Raw genomic sequence first — 23,361 nt, 5'->3', positions numbered from 1 at the left:
ATAAAACCCCAGGAGGTCTGCTTTCTTAAGAGTTCCAGTTTTTAAACGCATTTTCCTCATTACTGTTTTCCTTCTCTCCTCTCTCAGGACCGCTGGTACTGTGTTTGGGGAAGGGTTTCGTGCCTTTGTTTCTGACTGGGACAAAGTGACAGCCACGGTAAGTAAATTGCTGACATCCTGGCAGATGAAGAGAACCAAAGTAGAAAAAAAAGAATTATAATTATCGCTGGACCAGGTGAACTGTGAAGGGAGCAGTAAATTCTATTTTGCTCTCAGTCCTAGTTGAGCGTCACTGAGAGGTTTCCTTTTGTAGAGCTTAAATAGCAGTGGTGCTTGGAGCCATGCCAGAAGTAAAATGGAGACTTTCATCAATGGAAGCATCTCCCGTGTGACTCTCCCCCCCAATCGTCTAAATGTTACATCAGAAAGACAAGTAGTTGTTATTGGTGGGGTTTGTGCCACAGTCGTATCCACCTGCAACTGATAATGAGAGCAAGAAAAAATGTTTGACCTTGGCTTAAACCAAGCTACCGGTAGTTGGCTTGTTAGTAGGTCTCTGTGGCTAACATATTCAGCGGATGTGGGAGGGGAGAACTTTAGCTCCAGCTCCTTAATTCATTGATCTCTGAGTGATTGATACAGTGAGGGAATTGTGTTGAAGGACCCATGTTTATGACAGTGCACTCTTTCAACCCAAAAAAAAGCTTGCTACAGCAAGTCGAGTGTAATGACTGAATGGCTGTAGTCTCTTTCCTATGTTAAAGTTTTATGTTACATGGTTTTAATTAGTGCAAAGTAATTAGTTGTATTGGGACATTAAGAGGACGTTGAATGTAATGGACTATGCAATTGCAATGTGCTGCTTTTTAGTTGTGGGCTTGAGCATTATTTTACAAGGGTTGATGATGCACTGCTATGGCTCGGTGCATAAACGGCTCCCCCTGTTACGAAGGAGGCAGACATACTTGGGGACGGTACTGCAACTTAAATCCTGTGAAAGGAACCAGAGGAGTTTGATGTTTGTTTCTTCTTCATCCCTGCAGACCAATCTGAGTTTATTTTCTCCTACCATCTGCTGGAGACTGAGAACTACTGGTTTGATGATGTCATTCCACATAGTGTCCAATGCAGCCCATATCTATCCAGTCGTTCTCTGTCTCAACTTCCAAGTTTATTTAAAATTTCTTATTCCGCCTAATCAGACTTCTAGGCGGTGTACAATAATAAAAGATTGTACAAATACGGTGAAACAAGGTTATAAAATTAGCAATGTGAGACATCGCTAGGGATTGTTAGTACAACAAGCAACCTAATCCCCAAGACGAACGCAGTCCAAAGGGAAGTGGGTAAGAACTACAATATTCAGGAAAAAAGAAAACAAAAAAAGGGACAGACAATAGGTAGAGAAAGACTACAGTGGAAGAAAAGTATTTAGTCCTTATAAGGACAGTTACGGTCCAAAAGCACTCGTGGAACAGAAATGTTTTTAGTTTTGTTTTGAATTGACTTAAGGATGGTTCTTCACGTAAGTAATTAGGTATGGAATTTCAGGGGGAGGGTACAGTAACAGCAAAGATATTAGATCTCATTGTATTAATGTTTTAAAGATGGAATATTGAGGAGGTTCTTAGTCATAATAAACTCGATCTCATACCCTATTCAACCCACACTAAAACTTCTGGCAGTACTAATTGACAGAGGCTGTACCATGCAACCAAAGATCAACAAGGTAATAAAAGCATCATTTGTGACCATGAGAAATCTAAGACAAATTCTTCGACAGGAAACAATCCCAACTGTTGGTACAATCCCTTATCCTTGGACTAATAGACTACTGCAACATACTTTACCACCCATGTACAGCGGCCATGATAAAACAATTACAAACTATACAAAATACAGCCCTAAGACTCATCTACTCATTGAAAAAATATGACCACATCACAGAAGCATATCATGACTCTCATTGGCTCCCTATACAGGCAAGAGTACACTTCAAATTCTACTGCCTACTATTCAAAGCCATTCACGGAGAAAGCCTAACCTACTGGAACAACTGACTAACTCAATACTCCTCATCCAGGCACATTTCACACACCCACCATCCAAAAATGTCATACGAAAAAAACTATATGACAACCTAATTGCCACCAAAGCAGCTAAACTGGACAGACAAATCACCAATCTGTTATCATCGACCACAGACTGCAAAATCTTCAAGAAAGATACTAAAACCCTACTCTTCAAAAATACATAAAACCTATCTAACACGACCAGTTCCTACCTAAACCCCTCTTCTAATTACCCTACTAATGCTAAAATATCTCTATTTACCCATCACTTACCACCTTAAAATCCCGACAACTCTTTGGTAATTCTTATGTAACTCTTATGACTTCTCTTAAGCTATTCCTGTAAATTTCTATGTAATCTCTGAAAACTTTTATGTAATCCGCCTTGAACCGCAAGGTATTGGCGGAATAGAAACCACTAATGTAATGTAATGTCATAGAGCGAAGAGTTTTAGATGGACTATATGGGATAAGGAGTCTGTCGATAAATTCTGGCTGGTTACTTAGGCGAGTTTTAAATGTTAATAATATAATTTTATAGCTGATTCTGAGCTCTGCCGGTAACCAATGTTACAAGATGGGGGCAACATGATTGTATTTTATTTGCATTAAAAATGATTTTGATCGCTATATTCTGCACAGTCTGAAGGCGCCATTTCTTTTTTTGTTATGCCTTTGTAAAGGGCATTCCAGTAATCAATGCAGGAGATCACAAGTGAGTGAATCAGGGTATTCAAATTTAGAGAGAGAGCGAACCATTCTTAGTCGGTGAAAGCATCTCTGAACAGCTGTACTGATATGAGCGTGATAGGTGAACTTACTGTCAAGAGTACGGTAACTCCTAACAACTTTAAAGTTGTTGCGATTTTAATTGGAAGAGACTCAAGTTTTGAGTGGAGCCTGTATTGATGGTAGGTAAGAGAGACCTGTGGAGTCTGGATCCAGTCTGAGACAGGTGTTAAGAGTGAAGCTGGGGGTCTCCTGTCTTGGGGTAGAATTGGAGCAAAAACAACTCGGAAATGTGAAAAGCTAATAATATTGAAACAAACACTTTCACCAATGCAATAGAATGTCACAAAAATCAGTACTGCTGCAGTTTCAATAGAGGGAGTTTCAAATGACTGGAGGAAAAAGCCTCAGATTGGAACCCTTCCACCACCACAATGGTGGTCCAAGGTGGTCAGGCGAACACCTCACTGGCAAAAAACCTCCAGACCGACTCCCAATAGTAGTAAACTTGAAGCAGGGCTGTTGTGCAGAAGATAGAGGAAAAATCCACTTATCTAAATTGTTGATCGGTACACCAACGATGGCCAGCGTTTCACATATCTGCTGCCTCAGGGTGTAGAGCAATCCGATCACACTGAAACCAGAATTAAAGCAAAGCTTTAAGATAAAAAACTGGACAGTTGCACGGCTTCAAAAAACTAAAAGAGAAGCCATAAGGACATACCTTTAAGCTGGACGCAAACCGCATCTCAAGATCAAAAGATGGCTGCACCGCGACTGTACTGGGATTATTATAGCACTCCCGGGTGACAAACCCGGAAGTGAATACGTGGCAAAAATTAATGCTGCGATGGTAAATGCTGGCTCGTGCAAAACTTCAAATACTACAGCAGAGGCTGGTAAGCAGGAAGAGATTAATTCTATATGTGATGTGAAAAACTCAGTGTGTGACATTAATGAAACGTTAGTAAAATATACTCCATTCCAATTTGGAATTAAGTCCGTCTGGTTCTTCGCTGTTTAGTCTATGGATCCACTGTTGCTCAGCACGCAACAAACATTGCTGTCTATCCATACTCGCCTCACTAATATGATCGATCACACAACATTTTAGATCCATGAACTGGTGATTATGTTCTAAACAATGGGTAACCATGGGAGCTTGTAGTCTATTATTGCGTATGCAACTCTTATATACATAGTAACATAGTAACATAGTAGATGACGGCAGATAAAGACCCGAATGGTCCATCCAGTCTGCCCAACCTGATTCAATTTAAAAAAAATTTTTTTATTTTTTTTTTTATTTTTATTTTTTTTTCTTCTTAGCTATTTCTGGTCGAGAATCCAAAGCTTTACCCGGTACTGTGCTTGGGTTCCAACTGCCGAAATCTCTGTTAAGACTTACTCCAGCCCATCTACACCCTCCCAGCCATTGAAGCCCTCCCCTGCCCATCCTCCACCAAACGGCCATACACAGACACAGACCGTACAAGTCTGCCCAGTAACTGGCCTAGTTCAATATTTAATATTATTTTCTGATTCTAAATCTTCTGTGTTCATCCCACGCTTCTTTGAACTCAGTCACAGTTTTACTCTCCACCACCTCTCTCGGGAGCGCATTCCAGGCATCCACTACCCTCTCCGTAAAGTAGAATTTCCTAACATTGCCCCTGAATCTACCACCCCTCAACCTCAAATTATGTCCTCTGGTTTTACCATTTTCCTTTCTCTGGAAAAGATTTTGTTCTACGTTAATACCCTTTAAGTATTTGAACGTCTGAATCATATCTCCCCTGTCTCTCCTTTCCTCTAGGGTATACATATTCAGGGCTCAGTGACCCGTGTTTTAAAGGGACGAGTAGTCTGACCAACATAGATCATTGGGCATGGACAAATGAAAACATAGACTACAAAAGTAGATGTACAAGAAGTCATGTGTTTCAATTTAAAAATTTGGTTAGTGAGCGGATGAATAAAAACATCTGAAAGTTCCTGAGTTATGGTACAGGTGGAACATTTACCGCATTTAAAATGTCCAGTTAGTTGTGTTGTTGGCAGGCAGGGATCCATTATGTCAGATGGACTTAAAAGTTCTTTAAAGTTTTTTTGTCGTGAAAATGCTATTCTGAAATGGATGTCTCTAAACACAGGATGAAGATCCATTATTTTCCAGTGGCGTCTTAGTATCTTTGAGACATTGTTGATGTTAGGAGAGTACTCTAGAATGCAGGTAGCAATGTTGTCCGTGGACTCAGTTTCCCGAGGTAAGAAAAGGAGATCCCTATTAATGAATTTAGCTCTCTTATAGGCTTTCTTTAAAACTGCTGGGGGGTATCCCCTGTTCTTTAATCGGGAATACAGTTGTTTACTCTTAAGCTTGTAATCTCCCGTGTCGGAACATAGCCTACGATAACGGAAAAACTGAGAGGTAGGTAAACTGCGTTTGAGAGGATTCGGGTGATTACTTGAAAAATCAAGAAAGGTGTTCCTGTCTGTATTTTTCCTATATACTGTAGTCTTAATAGAATCACTCTCTTTAGTAACAAGGACATCTAGGAAAGAGATGTAGTTCGGATGACTAGTCATGCTAAACTCAACTTTCCAATGTCTAGAGTTTAACCATGTAAGGAACTCATCTAGGTTCTCTTTAGAGCCTTTCCAGGCTACAAAAACATCGTCTCTAAAACGTAGCCACATAACAATTTTGTCAGAGAAAGGATTATTAATAATCCATGTGTTTTCAAACTTTTGCATGAAGAGGTTGGCAATCGAGGGGGCCATGGTTGCCCCCATGGCTACCCCTGACACTTGTTGGAAAAACTTATCCATGAATCTAAAATAATCCCTCTTCATGGCTAGAGACATCAGTTTCAATATAAGCTCAATGGGAATCCTATCATTGCTCCGGTTGTTCTGAAGGAATTCTTCGGCAATGATAAGGGCCTCATCTTGAGGAATAATGGTATACAATGACTTAACGTCTAACGTGACAAAAAAAGTAATTTCTTCAGGATTACCAATCTCCGAGAGTTTCGTCAAAAATTGTGAAGAGTCCCTTAAATAGGAAAATCCTTTAGATACAATGGGGCGAAGAAATATGTCCACAAAAGAAGATAAGGGCTCAAGAATAGAGCCTCTGCTAGATACGATAGGACGGCCTGGAGGGTCAATTAGATTCTTATGGATCTTAGGTAAGGCATAAAACACAGGAGTCCTAGGGTTTGAAATGTTTAAATATTCATACTCCTTTTGAGTTAAAAAACCTTCCTCCACAGCTGAAGATGTCAGATGTTGTATTTCAAGAGCTAAATCAGGCATTGGATTAGCTCCCTATAGTCTGTGGGTACGCTTAACAGCTTATAAACCTCGGTTTTATATTTCACCATATGGACATACCTTTAAGCTGGTGAAATATAAAACCGAAGTTTATAAGCTGTTAAGCGTACCCAGTACTGGACACAGTATTCCAGATGCGGCCGCACCATTGCACGATACAGTGGCAGGATGACTTCATTCGTCCTGATCGTGATACCCTTTTTAATGATACCCAACATTTTGTTTGCTTTCCTTGAGGCTGTGGCGCACTGCGCCGACGCCTTCAGTGTTGTGTCTACCATCACTCCCAGGTCTCTTTCAAGGTTACTTACCCCTAGTAGTGATCCCCCCATATGTGACTCATTTTGCAGTGCCAAGAAGGAGGCTATGTTCTGTCTGATTTTTTTTTTTTTGGATTTGAAACAAGCAAACAAGGTCTTACAGATTCCATGCTTCTGGATGGCCATCATCACTGACCAAAAGGTTTCCATCTGTCAAGGGAAGTTTCTTACCTTTCTGGATCTCACAAAGGCTTATCTTTTATATTCCTATTCAGGTAGAGAATCGCAGGCACCTGCATTTCTTGATTTTGGGAAATGACTTTCCATTCCTGTTTTTCCTTCAGAATGGTGGTGGCTCTAAGGACTTTCACCGAGATGATGGTGGTAGTTGTCACACTGCAAAAGCAAGATAAATTGGTCCACCCATATTTTTGATGACTGGTTAATTAGAGCAAAGTGTGCAGCTTTATCAGCTGCACTGTGTTGTTGTCGGGTCGGATTGGCCCACTGGGAACTGGAGATGGGATCTTATGGGAGGGCTCAAAATGAAAACTCGTAGAAGCGCCCATGTGATCATTGCTTCACCACTTTTCAGATCCTTGTCCAATACTACACGGATGACCTGATATGCAACTAAAATGGTAGATTATCTACGTCATAAGGCGTACGAGGACAGACTTGATCTCAATATGTATACTTTGGAAGAAATATGAGAGAGGTGAGAGAGAGACGTTTAAATACCTACGTGACATAAATATGCATGAGGCGAGTCTTTTCAATTGAAAGGAAACTTCAGAGTGAAAGGGCATAGAGGTGATAGGCTCGGGAGTAATCTAAGGAAATTCTTTTTTACAGAACAGGTGGTAGATGCATGGAATAGTCTCCCAGAAGAGGTGATGGAGACAGAGACTGTGTCTGAATTCAAGAAAGCATGGGATGGGCACATGGGATATCTTAAGGAGAGGAGGAGATAGTGGATGCTGTGGAAGGGCAGAATGGATAGACTTGAGAAATGGTCTGAAATTTGGCAGCTAAAATTTAATACTAAGAAATGCAAGGTTATGCATTTGGGCTGCAAAAACCCGAGGAAACGGTAAATTTAGGGGGTGAAGAACTTATATGCATGACAGAAGAGCAAGACTTAGGTGTGATTATAAGTGATGATCTTAAGATGGGCAAAGGTGAAAAGGTGACGGCGAAAGCTAGAAGGATGCTAGGGTGCATAGGGAGAGGTATGGTCAGTAGGAAGAAGGAGGTAATGAGACCTCATTAAGAATATTGTATACAATTCTGAAGACTGCACTTTAAAAAGATATAAAAAGGATGGAGTCAGTCCAGAGGAAGGCTACTAAAATGGTGTGTGGTCTTCGTCATTAGGCATATGGGGACAGACTTAAAATCTCAATATGTATACTTTGGAGGAAAGGCGGCAGAGGGGCGATATGATAGAGACAATTAAGTTCCTACCTGGCGTAAATGCGCACGAGTTGAGTCTTTCATTTGAAAGGAAGCTCTGAAATGAGAAGACATAGGAGTAATCTAAGGAAATACTTTTTTAAACTAACTAAACTAAACTAAACCTTAGGTTTGTATACCACGCCATCTCCGCAAGCGCAGAGCTCGGCACAGTTTACAGAGTTATGAGGAAAGGAACAACAATAAGGGATAAAGGAGAGGGACTAAGAGGAAAGAGAGGGACAGAATACTGGAGAATGGGAGGTGATTAGATTTTTGCAAAGAGCCAAGTTTTCAAGTGTTTGTGGAAGGATTGGAAGGAGCTTGAGTTTCTGAGTGGGGATGAGAGGTTGTTCCAGAGTTCTGTGGTTCTAAAGGGGAGAGATGTTCCAAGTTTTCCTGCGCGGGATATACCTTTTATAGAGGGGAATGATAGTTTCAGTTTTTGGGAGGGTCTGGTGGAGTGTGGTTTTGAGGAATTCCAAAAGAGTGGGATAACGGGAGGAAGGACGCCATGTAGGATCTTGAAGGCTAAGCAGGAAGGGTGGTAGATGCGTGGAACAGTCTCCTGGAAGAGGTGGCGAGACAGACTGTGTCTGAATTCAAGAAAGCCTGGGATAGGCACTTGGGATCTTTTAGAGAGATGAAGAGATAATAGTTACTGCGGATGGGCAGACTGAATGGACCATTTGGCCTTTATCTGCCATCATGTTTCTATTTGCTTTTTTTGTTTCTCTGTTTGCCATACATTCCTCCTGCATCCTGAAATCTACAACTCAGAGTGTGCAAAGAAACATAGAAACATGATGGCAGATAAAGGCCAAATGGCCCATCCAACCGATCTTTGAATCTTAACCCCATACGCAACCTCAAGTCTAAGTGCATGCAATTTGATGCATTGTGTTAGAATCCCAATTCTGATGCTATTCTGCTACCATAAAATAAATATTGTGCTAATGCATGTTGATTTGTGTACTGGGATTTTTAAGATATATATATGTCGTTTTAGAATAAATGAATGAAAAATCAGCAGGCAAAAGAATGTACAACTTGTGAAAGATGTTGTTTTCCACACTAAGCACACTGCAGACAAAAGGATTCCTCTGCAGTATACCCAGTGCTTTGGTGCAAGTGTAAAGCTGCATCTCCAACACTAGATGGCACTACAAGCATAAGGTTATGGGCATGCAGCAAGCGACATGCAGCAGTAGCACAACCCTGGAACTTGTATCATCTGCATGCACAAGAATGATTTTTCAAGCAGCCTGTGGATGTTTAATTTTGCATAGAAATATTATCATTAGTGCCACTTGCTAGACCCATTATTATATTTTGTCGAGGAGTAGCCTATTGATTGATTTTGCTATTAGGATTTGGCTAATGCATTTTCAGAGTAGTAGCAGCAGCTCAAGGGGAGTCATATTCAGGTACACTAGGTATTGCTCTGTCTTTGGAAGCCTCACAATCTATGTTTGTATCTGAGGCGGCAGCAGGTTAAATGATGTACCCAAGGTCACAAGAAGCTGCGGTAGGATGAACCTTGCTTCCTTAGTCCTCGGCCTACTGGCCTAACCATTAAGCAGGCTGAGTACCAGGCTCTGTCAGCGTCTATTTAAAATCAGCATGATATGTTAAAACTGTTACTGCCGATGGAAGCTCGTGTAAAGTTTAAGTTCGCCTGCCTCTGTTTTAAAGTTTTCTACGGTCTAACCCCTAAATACATCACTGACCTATTCTCCTTCTCAGCCAACAAACACAAGAGAAGCTCCCACTTGCACTTCGTTTCTCCCCCGGTTAGAGGATGCAAACTAAAAAAACACCATGAGCATCTTCTCTCACATCAGGCTGCTCTATGGGGTAAAGACCTAGAACAACTCCTATTGCCCACCACTTATGAGGTATTCAGGAAACGCCTCAAAACTCACCTATTCCTGAAATACCTAGACAGCTGACCCACTTCCCTCCTTCCCCTCTCTTGCCCTTTCTCCCCATTGTTCCCACATCCCTTAAGTTAACTCAACTTGTACGTCAACTCAACTTGTACTCCACTCTCCACTAATCTTCTGTAAACCGCATAGAACTTAACGGTATTGCGGTATATAAACTGTTATTATTATTATTCATTGTGGATAAGTATCCCTGACGCAACGGCAAGAGAGCTTCGAAACACTGACTGCATCGGAGTTAATACAAAATTGCATGGCATTCTCAAGTAAGATCTTTTTACAGACTTTTAAGACAAGCTGCTATGTAGATGATTTAAAGCTAAGGGGAACTTTCTCTCGTATATTGCCAGATACATTTATATGTTTTTTGGAACTTTTGAACAATTACAGAAAGTGGCATATATAGTAAGAAAAATAGGGGAAAGATTTTATGGCTGTGATTAAAGATTAGGGAACAGAAAGTATCTTAGTATACTAACTACCCTTATTTCTAAGCTTTTCCTACCCTGTGCTGGTGAGAGAAAGTGTGATTTAAAAGATAATAAAAAGAATACAATATTAATGGCTGGCTGAATTCTACAGTGGATTTCTTATTTTTGACTTTTGAAGTTGATATGCCACTGTGATCTTGGGCAAGCCACTTAACCATCTTTCTACATCAGATACAAACTTAAGATTGTACGTTCTCCAGGGACAGAAACAAGCATTCAGGTGCAGCAGGTAACTCATCTTGAGCTACTGCTGAGAAAGGCATGAGCTAAATCCCAAATCCAAAAATACCTTTATTAATTGTATTGGACAAACTAAAAATTTCAAGGTTCATTTTTAATGACATTCAGTATAAAAAGTTCCATCTATGCAAGTGTTAATTTACTCTAGATGAATCATATTCCATAATTAATCATTTAAAAATAAGTTGGATATGGTTTCTTCTCTTTTCTTTTGGTTGCTTATTTTTCGTTAATGGTGCTGTGTTTTGTTGCTCTTTGTTGTTTGGGGTTTTGTTTTTTTTGGGGGGGAGGCCTTGCCTTTTCTTCTCAGGGCTCATCAGAGTAAAGGGCTCTGTTTGCAAGGTGTTTTAGACTATATCGTCTGGGCTTCTCCAATGATTCAGGGTTGATTTTCTGCCTGTTGCTGGATTTTCATCTTGTTGTTCCTTACTTTTGATGGTTGCATTTGGCTGGGGGGCGGGGGGAAGGGGTTTGGGAATGGGGGATGAGTTGGGGGAGTTGTATATTTTTGGCTAGACCTGTACCTTTTGCTGTGTTTTATTTCTCTGTTCAATAAAAATTGATTTCACTAGAAAATAAGTTGGATTTTTAGCTTGCTTTTCCAAATGATCCCACAAGGTGTATTAGAGCAGTGTTCTTCAACCACCAGTCGTGGACCTGTGCCGGTCCACAGAAATTTCCTGTCGGTCCACAGGGCCAGCATGTGCATCAGGCCCAAAACAGTGTTCTTCAACCTCCAGTCCACAGTGCGGCGTTATCTTCGAGCCGGCTCCCTCTTCCTCACTGATTCAGTGCACAAAGCCACGGGGCAGCGGCTTCTACGTGCGTCATGCGCCTGAACCGGAAACCTTCTCTTTGACGTCGTGTCAGAGTGAAGGCTTCCAGATGAGGTGCGAGAAGTGCAAGGAGCCGCTGCCCGCAGCTTTGTGCACTGCATTAGTGAGGAAGAGGGAGCCAGCCTGAAGATAACACCGGGAGCAGCATAAAATGGCCAGGCGGGAGCAGGTCACAAGGTAAGGCATAGCATAGAGGGAGGGAGACAACAAAGGTAGGGAGGGAATGATTTTATTTTTGAATTTAGTGATTGAATTATGTCAATTTTTAGAATTTATATCTGCTGTCAGTGTGCTTTGTGTAGTTTAATTTTGTGGTTAACCATTATGTGTTGTTAATAAGATTATATTGTGTGTATCTATGAAAAATGAATGGAAAAAATAGTGTTACAATTAGTACTATTAAGGGGGCAGGGTCTGGGGTGTAGACTGGGTAGAGATGGGTGGAGTCTGGCCCACGACTTAGCCCAGTATTCTTCAACTGCCGGTCCGTGGACCGATGCCGGACCACAAAATAATTCTTTTATTTCTAGCGGTCCATAGGTGTAAAAAGGTTGAAGAACACTGTATTAGAGCATTCTTGGAATTCAGGTATAATATATTTGTGATCAAAAGCGCTTACATTCTACTGTACATGGTGATTTGCCTGAGATCACAAAGAGTGTTACCAAAGATGGTGAACTTGGAATCTTAGCTTCTCAGTCGTTGCTCTAACCAGCTGGCTAATCTTACAAAAACAAAGGAAAACTTAGCAATAGAATCAAGCTTTTTAGAGTTTAGAAGCCAACATTTTTGAAAGACTGGGGCTGCTGAACCTACGAGCGTCAGAGCTAATACCTCTGTGGCTTGCATTAGGAAAAAAGCCTAATGCGGCTTTGTAAAGGGGGAGGGGGTAAATTCATAGATGCTATTAAATTTGTTCTTAGGATATAATCCAATGTTTAAAATAATTTTTCTATTAAATGTCCTGGCAGTAAAGAAAAGGCATATGGACACTTGGATCTTGTCTTAAGAAGGGAAAAAAAGCTTATGAGCTTCTAAGAGATAAGGACAAAATTTCACTTAGTTCTGAAACTATTTAAATGGTGCCAGTTGAGGCTCTGTATATCAGCAAAGAAAGTAGATAATTCAATCCTTGCAATATGTACCGGCAATCTTTAAACCTTGTGATAAGATGCTGACATCCTTTTTAAAGTGACTTTGGGATCCTATCTTTATTCACAGAATGTACTTACAAGGCATTATCTAGGAGTAGATACTGTAGGGAGGAGGAGGCCTATGTGGAACCTACTCAATGCAAAAGAGTTTGGAGCAGGTCCTTATGGGTTTTGTTGTCCAAATCCTTTTCTTAGAAATACATAAGAAACTGTTGTAGCTGGAAAACACAAAAACACTTGAAATTTTCAGAACATCTGCAAGGCTTTAGCTCATTATGCTGCACTCACAGTTAATATGGAGTGAGACACAATGGATGGGGACTGTGCCTTACAGTTATAAAGTAATGGTAATTATGGTATGCGGCATGACATAGAACTTAATGATATCTAAATAGGTGTGAATAACTGTATTATGTTTGCTGCATTACGGGAACAGTAACCATAGTGTCTTCATGTTAACTGAATGGGAAACTGTAGGGAACAAGCTTTTAGGACCACATAGGGATCCCTGAAGAAGACTACATTGTCGAAACATGGACCGTGTTGGGTCCATATGTTTCCCAGAGATTCAGGCCCTAGACATTTTTATGCGGATTATTTATTTGTTTGAATAAAACCTTCATCTTCGACATCGACTCTCCACGATTTCTTTGCTTCTTCGATATGACCCTCTGTGGAGGGACCAGGGTCAATTTTCTTGTTGTTTTGTAACTGTAGGGAGCATCCATAAGAACATAAGAGTAGCCTTACTGGGTCAGACCAATGGTCCATCTAGCCCAGTATCCTGTCTTCGCGAAGGCCAACCCAAGTCACGAATACCTGGCAAAAACCCAAATAATAGCAGCATTCCATGCTACAGTCCCACATCTGTCTCAACAGCAGACTATGGACTTTTCCTCCAGGAACTTGTCTGAAACTTTTTTAAAACCAGCTGCATTAATTGCTCTTACCACATCCTCTGGCAATGCATTTCAGAGCTTAACTATTCCCCGAGTGAAAAATATTTCCTGTAAATTCAAGTGTCCCCTAGTCTTTGTAAATCGATCCACTTGTACCCGTTCTATACCACTCAGGATTTTGTAGGATTCGATCATATCTCCCCTCAGCCGTCTCTTTAACAAGCTGAAGAGCCCTAACCTCTTTAGTCTTCCTCATATGAGAGGCTTTCCAACCCCTTTATCATCTTACTCGCTCTTTGAACTTTTTTAGTGTCACTATATATAGATAGATATAGATATACAGTGGTACCTTGGTTTATGAGCATAATTCATTCCAGAAGCATGCTTGTAAACCAAAATACTCGTATATCAAAACGAGTTTTCCCATAGGAACTAAGGGAAACTCATTTGATACGTTCCCACCCACTCCTATCCCCCGAGGCCAGCGGCGCTGCTCTTCCCTCCCCCCCCCGAGAACCAGCATTGCACACACACACACCCTCCGTGATCTGAAATCCCCCAGCACCCACCCGAACACGCTGTTTACCCCCATCTGGCCACCGGCACCAACGCACAGGACATGCTGGTGCCAGTGCCCGAAGATCTGTGTCCTCTTCTTTGCTGGGCCTTGAGCATCTGCGCATGCTCAAGGCCTTTGAGTTCACGCTCTCCCCGCCTCGTTAAAAACCTTCTGGAAATCTAGATACTGTATACTACATCAGCTGGCTCGCCTTTATTCACACCTTCAAAGAAGTCAAGCAAATTGGTGGGACAAGACCTCCATCGGCTGAACCCATGTTGACTCTGTCTCGTTAAATCATGTTTGTCCATATGTTCCAAAATTTATTTTTTATAATCATTTCCACTATTTTGCCCGGCACCGATGTCAGGCTTACTGGTCTGTAATTTCCTGTATCTCCACTGGAACCCTTTTTAAAAATCAGTGTAACATTATCCACCCTCCAGTCTTCAGGTACTAAGCTGATTTTAACGACAGATTGCAAATTCGTGTTTGAGTTCTTTCAGTACCCTGGGATCTATCACTCTTTAACTTGTCAATTTGGCTTAGTACGTCTTCCAGGTTCACTGAGATTTCTTTCAATTCCTCCACCTCCATCACCCTTGAAAACCATTTCTGGTGGAAGTTTTTTGCTGAGTTTGTCGGGGCGCTTTTACAGGCCTATGTTTACTATCTTTTTTTATATTTGCGGTTAAGTCAAACCTTAACAACCCTGGACCCCTGAAGAAAGCGTGTTTATCGAAACACGGACCGTGTCGGGTCCTTGGGTTTGTTTGAAGGGTGGTAATATTTAACCACGTTGATATTTGATATAATAAACATAGCCTGCATCTTGTACATTTCGCCTGCAGTTCCTTTTGATTTTCATCAGGTAGATTTCTTACATCTTCTTCTGTAAAGAACGAAGTAAAGAATTCATTCAGTCTCTCCGCTATGGCTTTATCCTCCCTGAGCACACCTTTTAGTCCTTGATCACCATATCCTATTAATCTCTCTATCCTCAAAAATAGATTTCCTGTCCCACCAACTCTCTTTCTTCCTCCCCTTTTAAGTTCAATCAGTTTGAACCTTACTTAATCTTTTGTAAACCGCATAGAACTTCACGGTATTGCGGTATATAAACTGTTATTATTATTATTATTATTAAGGGTCCCATGGATTTCCTCGCAGGTTTTCTACTTTTGATGTACCTAAAAAAAATTGTTACTATGAGTTTTTGCCTCTTTGGTAAGTTTTTCTTCATATTCTTGTTTAGCTTTTTTTATCGATGCTTTGCATCTAACTTGCCAGGGCTTATGCTGAGGTTTTGCAGTTACCAGACATTAACTGCAAAAATCTTTCTCTACTGTATCTATTTGGGGGGTATATAACATTTTTTATCTTCACAGATGAGTTAATTTTATGTATGCAAAATTGAGATTGTGTATATAAATTCTTGTGACGTCATGAAAATACATGAACATGCCCTGACTATCATTAGCTTATGACTTACAGATCTAACTTGCTATAATAAGTTCCAGACGAATGCTAGAGAATCAGGTAGATTTGAAGTGAAGATTTTACTACTTCTCATAAATGAAACCTGTTTGGTAAATGTAAACAGATCACTGTAGGGAATGGAGGGAAGTTCTTTCCTGGTGTTTGGCACTGCTTGCCAGACTTGCCAGATTTGTTTCCCCCCTCATTATCATGCTTAATGCACAGGTTATTGCTGCAGCCTGTGAATGCCAAACTCAGTTTGGTTACTGAATTACTGCTGTACAGCTTTCTTCTCTTGATTAAAGCTCTTCAAAACATTCATGCACCATATGGTTTCCCACAATTTAATGTTGAGTCAGTCATGCCCTTGTCTGCTCTTTGTGCTTCTCAAATATCCCCTTCCCCCATGCATGCAGTGGTGACCTTGCATCTTGTGCTTTGAATTCTTTCAGTTCTGCTACCTTTGACCTTCCGAGCTATGCATGACATTCACTTCCTCTATATATGCACAATCAAAATAGAGGCTAGAATTTAGAAAGAAAGGCATGTCGTGGAGCTTGAGCTTGCTTTGGAAGCACTATGAAAGTGAGTCCTAAATGTTAGTGATATTTTTAAAATTAGCACATACAGCTAGTTTGGGCATTAAAAAGAATTATGTCCTTAATGCCAACTTTGATCCAGTGACTGACCTTTAGTGGCTTGGTAGCAACCAGTATAAAAAAAAAAAAATTGAAAAGACACGCTATTCATCCACAGTGTTGCTAATATGAATAAAACTGATGATGTCCTAGGCCAGGGGTCAGCAACCTTTTTAAAGCAAAGAGCCAATTTATCCAAAACGTTTGGCCCAAGATTTACAAAGAGCCTCAAAGTGTAGGTTCTCTCCCCTCAATCCCTTGCAGGTCTCTGTACCTCTCATTCCTCCCCTCCCTTCCCTGCCACAATCAAGGTTCTCTCCAGGCCCTGACCCTTTAATCTCTTCCCCACCCCACCCCTTGGCCTACCGAGGTACCTAGTGGTCCAGCGGGAGCCTTTGTAGCAGAAACGCAGCCTCTCGCTCCTGCCTCCTTGCGGCTGCTTTTTTAAAATAGTTGCCGCGACCTCTTTGCGGCATCTCGCAGTACTACAGGAAATGCTATGGGAGGTCACGACAGCTACTTTAGAAGGCAGCTGCGAGGAGCAGGAGCGAGAGGGCTGCTCTTCTGCCACAGAGACCCCCGCAGGTTTGGGTTGTGTTTTTTTTAGTTTTATTAGATTTTCACTTCAATTCACAAGAATAAATCTTGTTCCATGCAACACAGAGAAAGAAACAAATTTTACCAATTATACAGAAACTTAACAAATATAAAGTTATCCCTTCCTTAGACCACAATGTAGGGGGTGTGACAATCACCTAATATCGGAGATAATTAATTAAAGAGTAAATTAAAAGGAAAAAGCTTAGTGTAGCACGGTTACCATCTAATTATAGTCCATTCTTAATCAGTCCTTAATGATCTTTTTGACTTTTAGGAACTCCCTCAAGTGGTCTGGAGAAAAAAATACAGTGGTACCTTGGTTTAAGAGCATAATTCGTTCCAGAAGCATGCTCTTAAACTAAAACACTCATATATCAAAGCAACTTTCCCCATAGAAGATAATGGAAACTTGAACAATTCGTTCCACATCCCCAAAAACTTAATTACCATTAGGGACGCCTCCACCGCTGCGTCTGCCACAGACCCATCCACGCGGCTCCTCCAGTTCTCCTCCTCTGCTGCTGTTGGCTGCCTTTCACTGCGGGTGGTGCTGGCTAAGCAAACACCGCCGCAGCAACAGAGCCCGACTGGACACTGTTGGCTCTGCCGCTCCCGGACGCTGCCCCCCCTCCCCATGGATGCCACTACCCTCTCTGCTGGGATTCTCAAATGCTGGCTCACTCCTGCCAGACGCACCCCGACTCCCATGCTCCACCCGAGGCCACCGGCGCTGCTATCGCCTCTTCTCCCCCCCCCCTCCCCGACTGGCCCTGTCCTTACCCCTGCACCGCCGGTGATAAAAGTGCCTGCCGCCTGTCTGCTGCTGAGCCTTGAGCATCTCGGAGAGGGTGAGATCCAGAAGGCCTTGAGCATTCGCAGATGCTCAAGGCTCAGCAGCAGACCGGCGGCAGGCACTTTTATCACCGGCGGTGCAGGGGTAAGGACAGGGCCAGTCGGGGAGGGGGGGGAAGAGGTGATAGAAGCGCCGGTGGCCTCGGGGGGAGCAATACTATTGGTTCCCGCGGTCGGGTCGGGTGGGGGCTCGCAAATCGAGTCAATGCTCGGTTTACGAGTCAAAAGTTTGCCGAGTGTTTTGCTCGTCTTGCAAAGCACTCGCAAACCGGGTTACTCGTAAACCGAGGTTTGACTGTATGTACTTAATTCCCAAATACCTCACCAGACATTTACAGGGGGAAGCTAAAAGGAACGTAGCCCCCAATTTAAGAGTTTCTTGACGCAGGGAAAGGAAATCTTTCCTTCGCTCTTGAGTAACTTTTGAGACATCTGGATAGATCCAAATCCGTTGTTCTCCAAATAGTTTTTGAGAATTTTTAAAAACGATTTGGACCCCCACAGGTTATAGTATTAAATTCTTAAATACTGAACCTCATAATGATACAGAAGCTGTGGGAGTGGATCTGCCAAGCAGCCTCTCCATCATGTCTTCGGTGTCAGGACTAACTCCTTTCATCACCTGGTTAAACATCCTAGATGGTTATCTGATTGGTGGGATAGAAAACTAATGAACTTGAAAACTTGAATTTGGAGACCTCGTCTTCCCCCCTCCCCCCCCCCCAACACCTCTGACGCATGCAGCTCCCATACTGTACTGGGTCAAAGTATGCCACTGAACAGCTTCATTCAAATTCTTACATTTTTACACCAACTCAAAATGCAAAGCTCAAGACGTGATTACATAAAATGGATAAAACCAGAAGTAACAGTTACAAACAAAAGTAAAAGCTATTAAAATCAACTACATTTTTTTGAAGCAACCAAGTTTTCTGAGCTCTTATTCAAAATAATAATGGAAATGAGTTCCGGTGGTCTGGAACAAACCCCATTATGGTCTTCCTTGTTGTTCTGTTTAATCAAAATTACTTAGATGCAGACATAACAAGTCCAAAGCAGCAGCAGACCTTAAATGACATCCAGGAATGCAATAGTGCATCAGATTCATCATATAAGCAGGCACAAAGCCTTGCCAATTTTTAAAAGAAAACAAGAAGTAATTGGTGCAATGTCTTTTCATATGAGGTGGCACTATCTTTTTTTTTTTTTTTTAATCTTTATTCATTTTATTTCTTTCAACAAGTGTACAATATTATTACAAATAACTCACATAACTCACTTGATATTCTTAAACAATGTTATTATACATAGTTTAATTTCCCTCACCCACCTCCCATCCCTCCCCATAACAATAAAATAATCTATCCATTCATATACATACCTAGATATCCCTCCTCTATATTACAATTAATCTTATATTAACCTATCCCTCCCCCCCACCCTTCCTTTCTCAAAATCTTTGTTCATTTTATCATATAAATTAAGTGCACAACAAATATGACTCATCATATTACATATATCACTTAAAATTCCATAACAATATATTTCCAATAAATTTACCCCTTTCCCTTTTCTATTCATACATACATATTATATTTCTTATGTGCATTAATCAATTAAAATATACAGCTATTTATTTAGAATATCCTATCCCCCCTCCCCCCATTTCTACAAATTATCACATAAGGAAAAAGAATAAACCTTAATCATTATAATATTCAATTAATGGCCTCCACACCTCCTGAAACCTTTTAAAATGACCCTTCTGTACTGCAAGTAATCTTTCCATCTTGTACATATGGCATACTGAGTTCCACCAAAAACTACAATTCAGTCTAGAACAGTCTTTCCAATTAAACGTTATTTGAGGTGGCACTATCTTACCTGGACGCTCTAAAAAAAAAATCAACCTTTTGCCGTGTTTTATACTATTTGCAACTGAGCATCTGCCACATCCGGAAGCCCAACAAGATACTGTAATAATCCAGGAGAGGGGTAAAGACCCCTAATTCTATCCTTTTTAAAATGATTCATAAAAGACTAATCCCTTAATTAGCACAAATTTCTAAGAATACTAATCGGTCTGTTAACCATAGCAGTTATCTGATAATCCACTGTTGAGGATGAATCCGTATATACACTCTTCTAGGCCTTTATACATTTCAAATGTGACAGCCTAAGCTGGCTGGTCTTTTTGTGTGTTCTGCTCATACAGCGTTAGAGAAATTTAGCGGCCTGTTAACTAAGTTATAGTAAAGGTGGGTTTTTTTGGGGGGAGGTTGCACTTAATGCATATTTTGGTTGTAAAATTAGATGTTGGATGTAGCCTTGAAAACATTTTCTTAGTGAGCGTTTTTTTAAGGAGAAACCATGAACCTCTGGAAAAGACTGTGAAGGACTTAGGGGAGACTAAGGTTCCCAGAGGATAGGACCCAAGTGAATGTTCACTTCCTAGGACACAAGTATCTTCCTTGCAAGTTGTCAGTAGTCTGCTTCCTTTTCAAAGGTCAGTCTTTTAGGGGCAGCTGCAGAGGGGATCAGGAGGGTGTTTCAGGGTTCTTGGGGTATGCCTCAACCAGGATTTAGAGGCCCATGCTGTAGTTGCAAAATTAACAAGGGCTAAGTGCAGAGCTTGGAGGCGTTTCCAGCATGTCAGTTACAGTATAGAAAAATTCTTTACTATTGTGACAGATTCAGGGGTTTTCCCTCCTTTAACCCTTTCAGGACCAAGGGACATATTTGTCCCATAACTTTAAAATCCTATCAATTTTGATTGGGATAGTCTACAGTTCTAAATTTGATATGTACGGATTCCATATGATACTGCCTTTATGTAAACAAACTGGTTCCGACATTCATTCATTAGCGTCGTTGCTAGATTGACGAGAAGATTCACTTGCCACACTGTCCATAAGCCAGAAGTGTGATTTTTTTTTAATAAAAATTATGATATTTCACAAAAAAAAATCAATTTTTTGGCATCTGCAAGCCCTTTTTACCATAAAAATGTCGTCAAAACCACAAAAATTGGCCTACGATCCTTATGGTCCTGAAAGGGTTAAGAGTGCACTTATGGTACTGGGCAGCAGAGGGTGTTGGTCAATTTGGAAAAAGACTACAGATCCTAAAGTGCCTTGCACTTTAGAGCTCACTGCTGAGTCAGAAGGGCAGAACTCAGGCAAGGAGTGCTTCTGCCCAGAGTTAAATGATTCAGAGAGAACCTAGTAGAGGGAGGTCCCAAGGGAAGAGCTCCCTGAGAGAGAGAGAGAGAGAGAGAGAGAGAGAGAGAGAGGGGAACTCCCAGTTTTCCTATACATGGTCTAGGGCACAGGTGTCAAAGTCGGTCCTCGAGGGCCGGAATCTAGTCGGGTTTTCAGGATTTCCCCAATGAATATGCATGAGATCTATGTGCAGGCACTGCTTTCAATGCATATTCATTGGGGAAATCCTGAAAACCCGACTGGATTACGGCCCTCGAGGAGGGACTTTGACACCCCTGGTCTAGGGCAAAAGCTTGGGGAAACTGAACGCTGCCTCTTGAAGCTAAGGGAAAGGAATAACTCATTACTGCCTGTCTGAAGTAAGCCACAGTGATATTATTGTATTAAATGTGAGGCAACCCAATAAAAAAAACTTTATGTTAAGTGTTTGAGTAATGTGTGCTGATTGTTCCTGATAATTCAGGCCATTTTGCTCCACAAGACTAGCCGGACACACTAGGACACACTGCCACAACCATGCATTAGTTAGGTAGTATGGTGCACTTAAATCATTGCAGTATAGTATTGTGCGTTCACGGCAAGGTAGAATGCATACCCCATCCTCTGCTAATTTCATACCCCATAACAGACTGTGCAATAGCATTGTCACTCCATGCATACACATAACATTGTAATTCATCCGTTAACTGCATAACACACGTAAGTGAGAATAAAGCCCAGTGTTTGGCAGTGCCGCCAGTGCAAAATGTCACGGTATAGTGCCAATATATTCTTCATTTGCTTTTGAGAAAGTTTCTAATTCTGTAGTTGTGCTAAGCAAAAGTGCAAAACATATGTGGGAACAAGCTCAACTTGAAACGCATGTGGCTGTGACTAGACATGCTTTGGTTGCAAGAGAGAGCAGCTGCTCCATATCAGTAGGAAATGGTGGGGCAGGAGTTTAGTGTTTTGCTCAGTGCAGCAATCAAACTATATCCTGCTGATCTCTGTAAGCAGTTATTCCTCAATTCAAAACTGAGCCCATAGGGCAGCCTTGATAGTTATTGATAAAAGGATAAGTGATTGAGTGAGCCAGTCGTAGCACAATAGTGTATTCCCAATTTTCTCAAATTAATCAAATTCCTGACACAGTAAGAGGTATATGGTTTTTGCATAGAAAAATTAAAAGTAAAACCACTCTTCATAGTGCCGAATTTGTACTCCAGTTCAGGCCTGTAAAGTCGCAGCGCAGGAGCAAAGGGTCTTCCTCATCTTCCAGAACCCCAGTGGGCTGTCTGTCAGCCAGCTGATAAGAGAGAAAGAATAATTGATTGCAAGATCTGTTCACCCGCTGTCCAAACTCGTCAGTATTCATCTGTCTCCAGTAGATGGTGTTGGGAATGCTGTACTGGTCTGGTTGGGTGTGGCTATCTCCTGGATCGGTTGGAGAACTGGTAACCAGTTAAGTTGGAAGGAAGGAATGAATCAAGGAGCCACAAAGGAGACCCTTTGGGTCCCTCTCTTTTTCCTGGATTTTCAGCCATCTGATATTTCCTTTACTCATCCTCCCCACAAAATAATAGCATAGGCTAGATTTATACCTTTTAGAAGCTAAGAGACAGTGATAGGCACCAAGTAGGAAGAAGGCTGGCAACCAGTGTGTTCTGGCCTTGAATCCCCAGGAGGAGCTCAAAGATATGAAGTCAGGATGACTGTGCCCCAATTTGGCCACTGTTTTGGCAGTGTTGAACCAGCAGATTTTATCCTTTTGCAGCAATGAATGGAGGACTTGGCAGAGTGCTCCAATCACCAATTACACAGGAACACTCACTAAGGACGCTCAGGACAGTGTGGATTCCTGTTGTGGCAATACAGTAGGATAGTTCGAGCGTGAGGAGAGCCCAGATTGAGGTCAACCAGAGACAGCGGAGCAGTCTTTGGTTCCAAAGGGAGAAAATAATGACATGCTCATGCAGAGCTTGGATCATTACAAGGAAAGCACTGAAATGGTGGCCATTTTACTTCCTGTCTTTCCTGATATTTCAAACCCCAGTCTGGTTTTAAAAAAGAGCTACTAAAAACTCCATTGCCCTGGGGAGGTCCTTGAGAGAATTCCTAGGAACAGGGGACATGTTTTCCATTGACTGTGTATTGCTTTCACATACAACCGTTTTAATAGCAAAATGATGGGATGCAGCAGACCTGGGATTCTCAATCTGGACCCAGATGTTCAGAGGAACCTATTTTGTCCAAGAGACTGTACCTATAGGTCCTAGAAGACTGGGGTTCCCAGTCTGCAATCAGTGGTACCATTGGAGCATGGCATTGCTTCCAAAGTGAATAGAGGTACCTTACTCTGACTCCTAGGAAGAGGAAGCACAGATAGTTGGGGAGGACCAGGTCTTTTGCAAAGAAGAGCTCTTACCTGTCACTGTTCAGATTTCTTGAGAGTTCCAAACATTTTCTACACAGTAGTCCAGGAGATGCCCTTGAAGGGTCTGGGAGGCACAAGATATAACACTAAAGTTCAGAAAACTTGATAAAGGGCACGGAATTTGAGGCCCATAATCCAATGGTAATGACAGGAGATGCAAGCTTATATAGCTGAGGAA

General features: G+C 41.5%; 1 protein-coding gene across 2 annotated transcripts in view; it reads left to right on the top strand.

Moving 5' to 3' along the window:
* Positions 1 to 23,361, top strand: part of LOC117349038 (ATPase family AAA domain-containing protein 3) — a 108,789-nt gene that overhangs the window by 21,009 nt on the left and 64,419 nt on the right. For both annotated transcript variants that reach the window (XM_033921922.1, XM_033921921.1), the window contains exon 7: positions 88 to 157. In XM_033921922.1, coding sequence (XP_033777813.1) covers positions 88 to 157 — 70 coding nt within the window. The remainder of the gene's footprint in view (positions 1 to 87; positions 158 to 23,361) is intronic.

The sequence above is a fragment of the Geotrypetes seraphini genome, chromosome 15 (genome assembly GCF_902459505.1).
Source record: "Geotrypetes seraphini chromosome 15, aGeoSer1.1, whole genome shotgun sequence".
NCBI classification, from domain to species: domain Eukaryota; kingdom Metazoa; phylum Chordata; class Amphibia; order Gymnophiona; family Dermophiidae; genus Geotrypetes; species Geotrypetes seraphini.
This window is presented reverse-complemented; position numbering and strand designations above follow the sequence as displayed.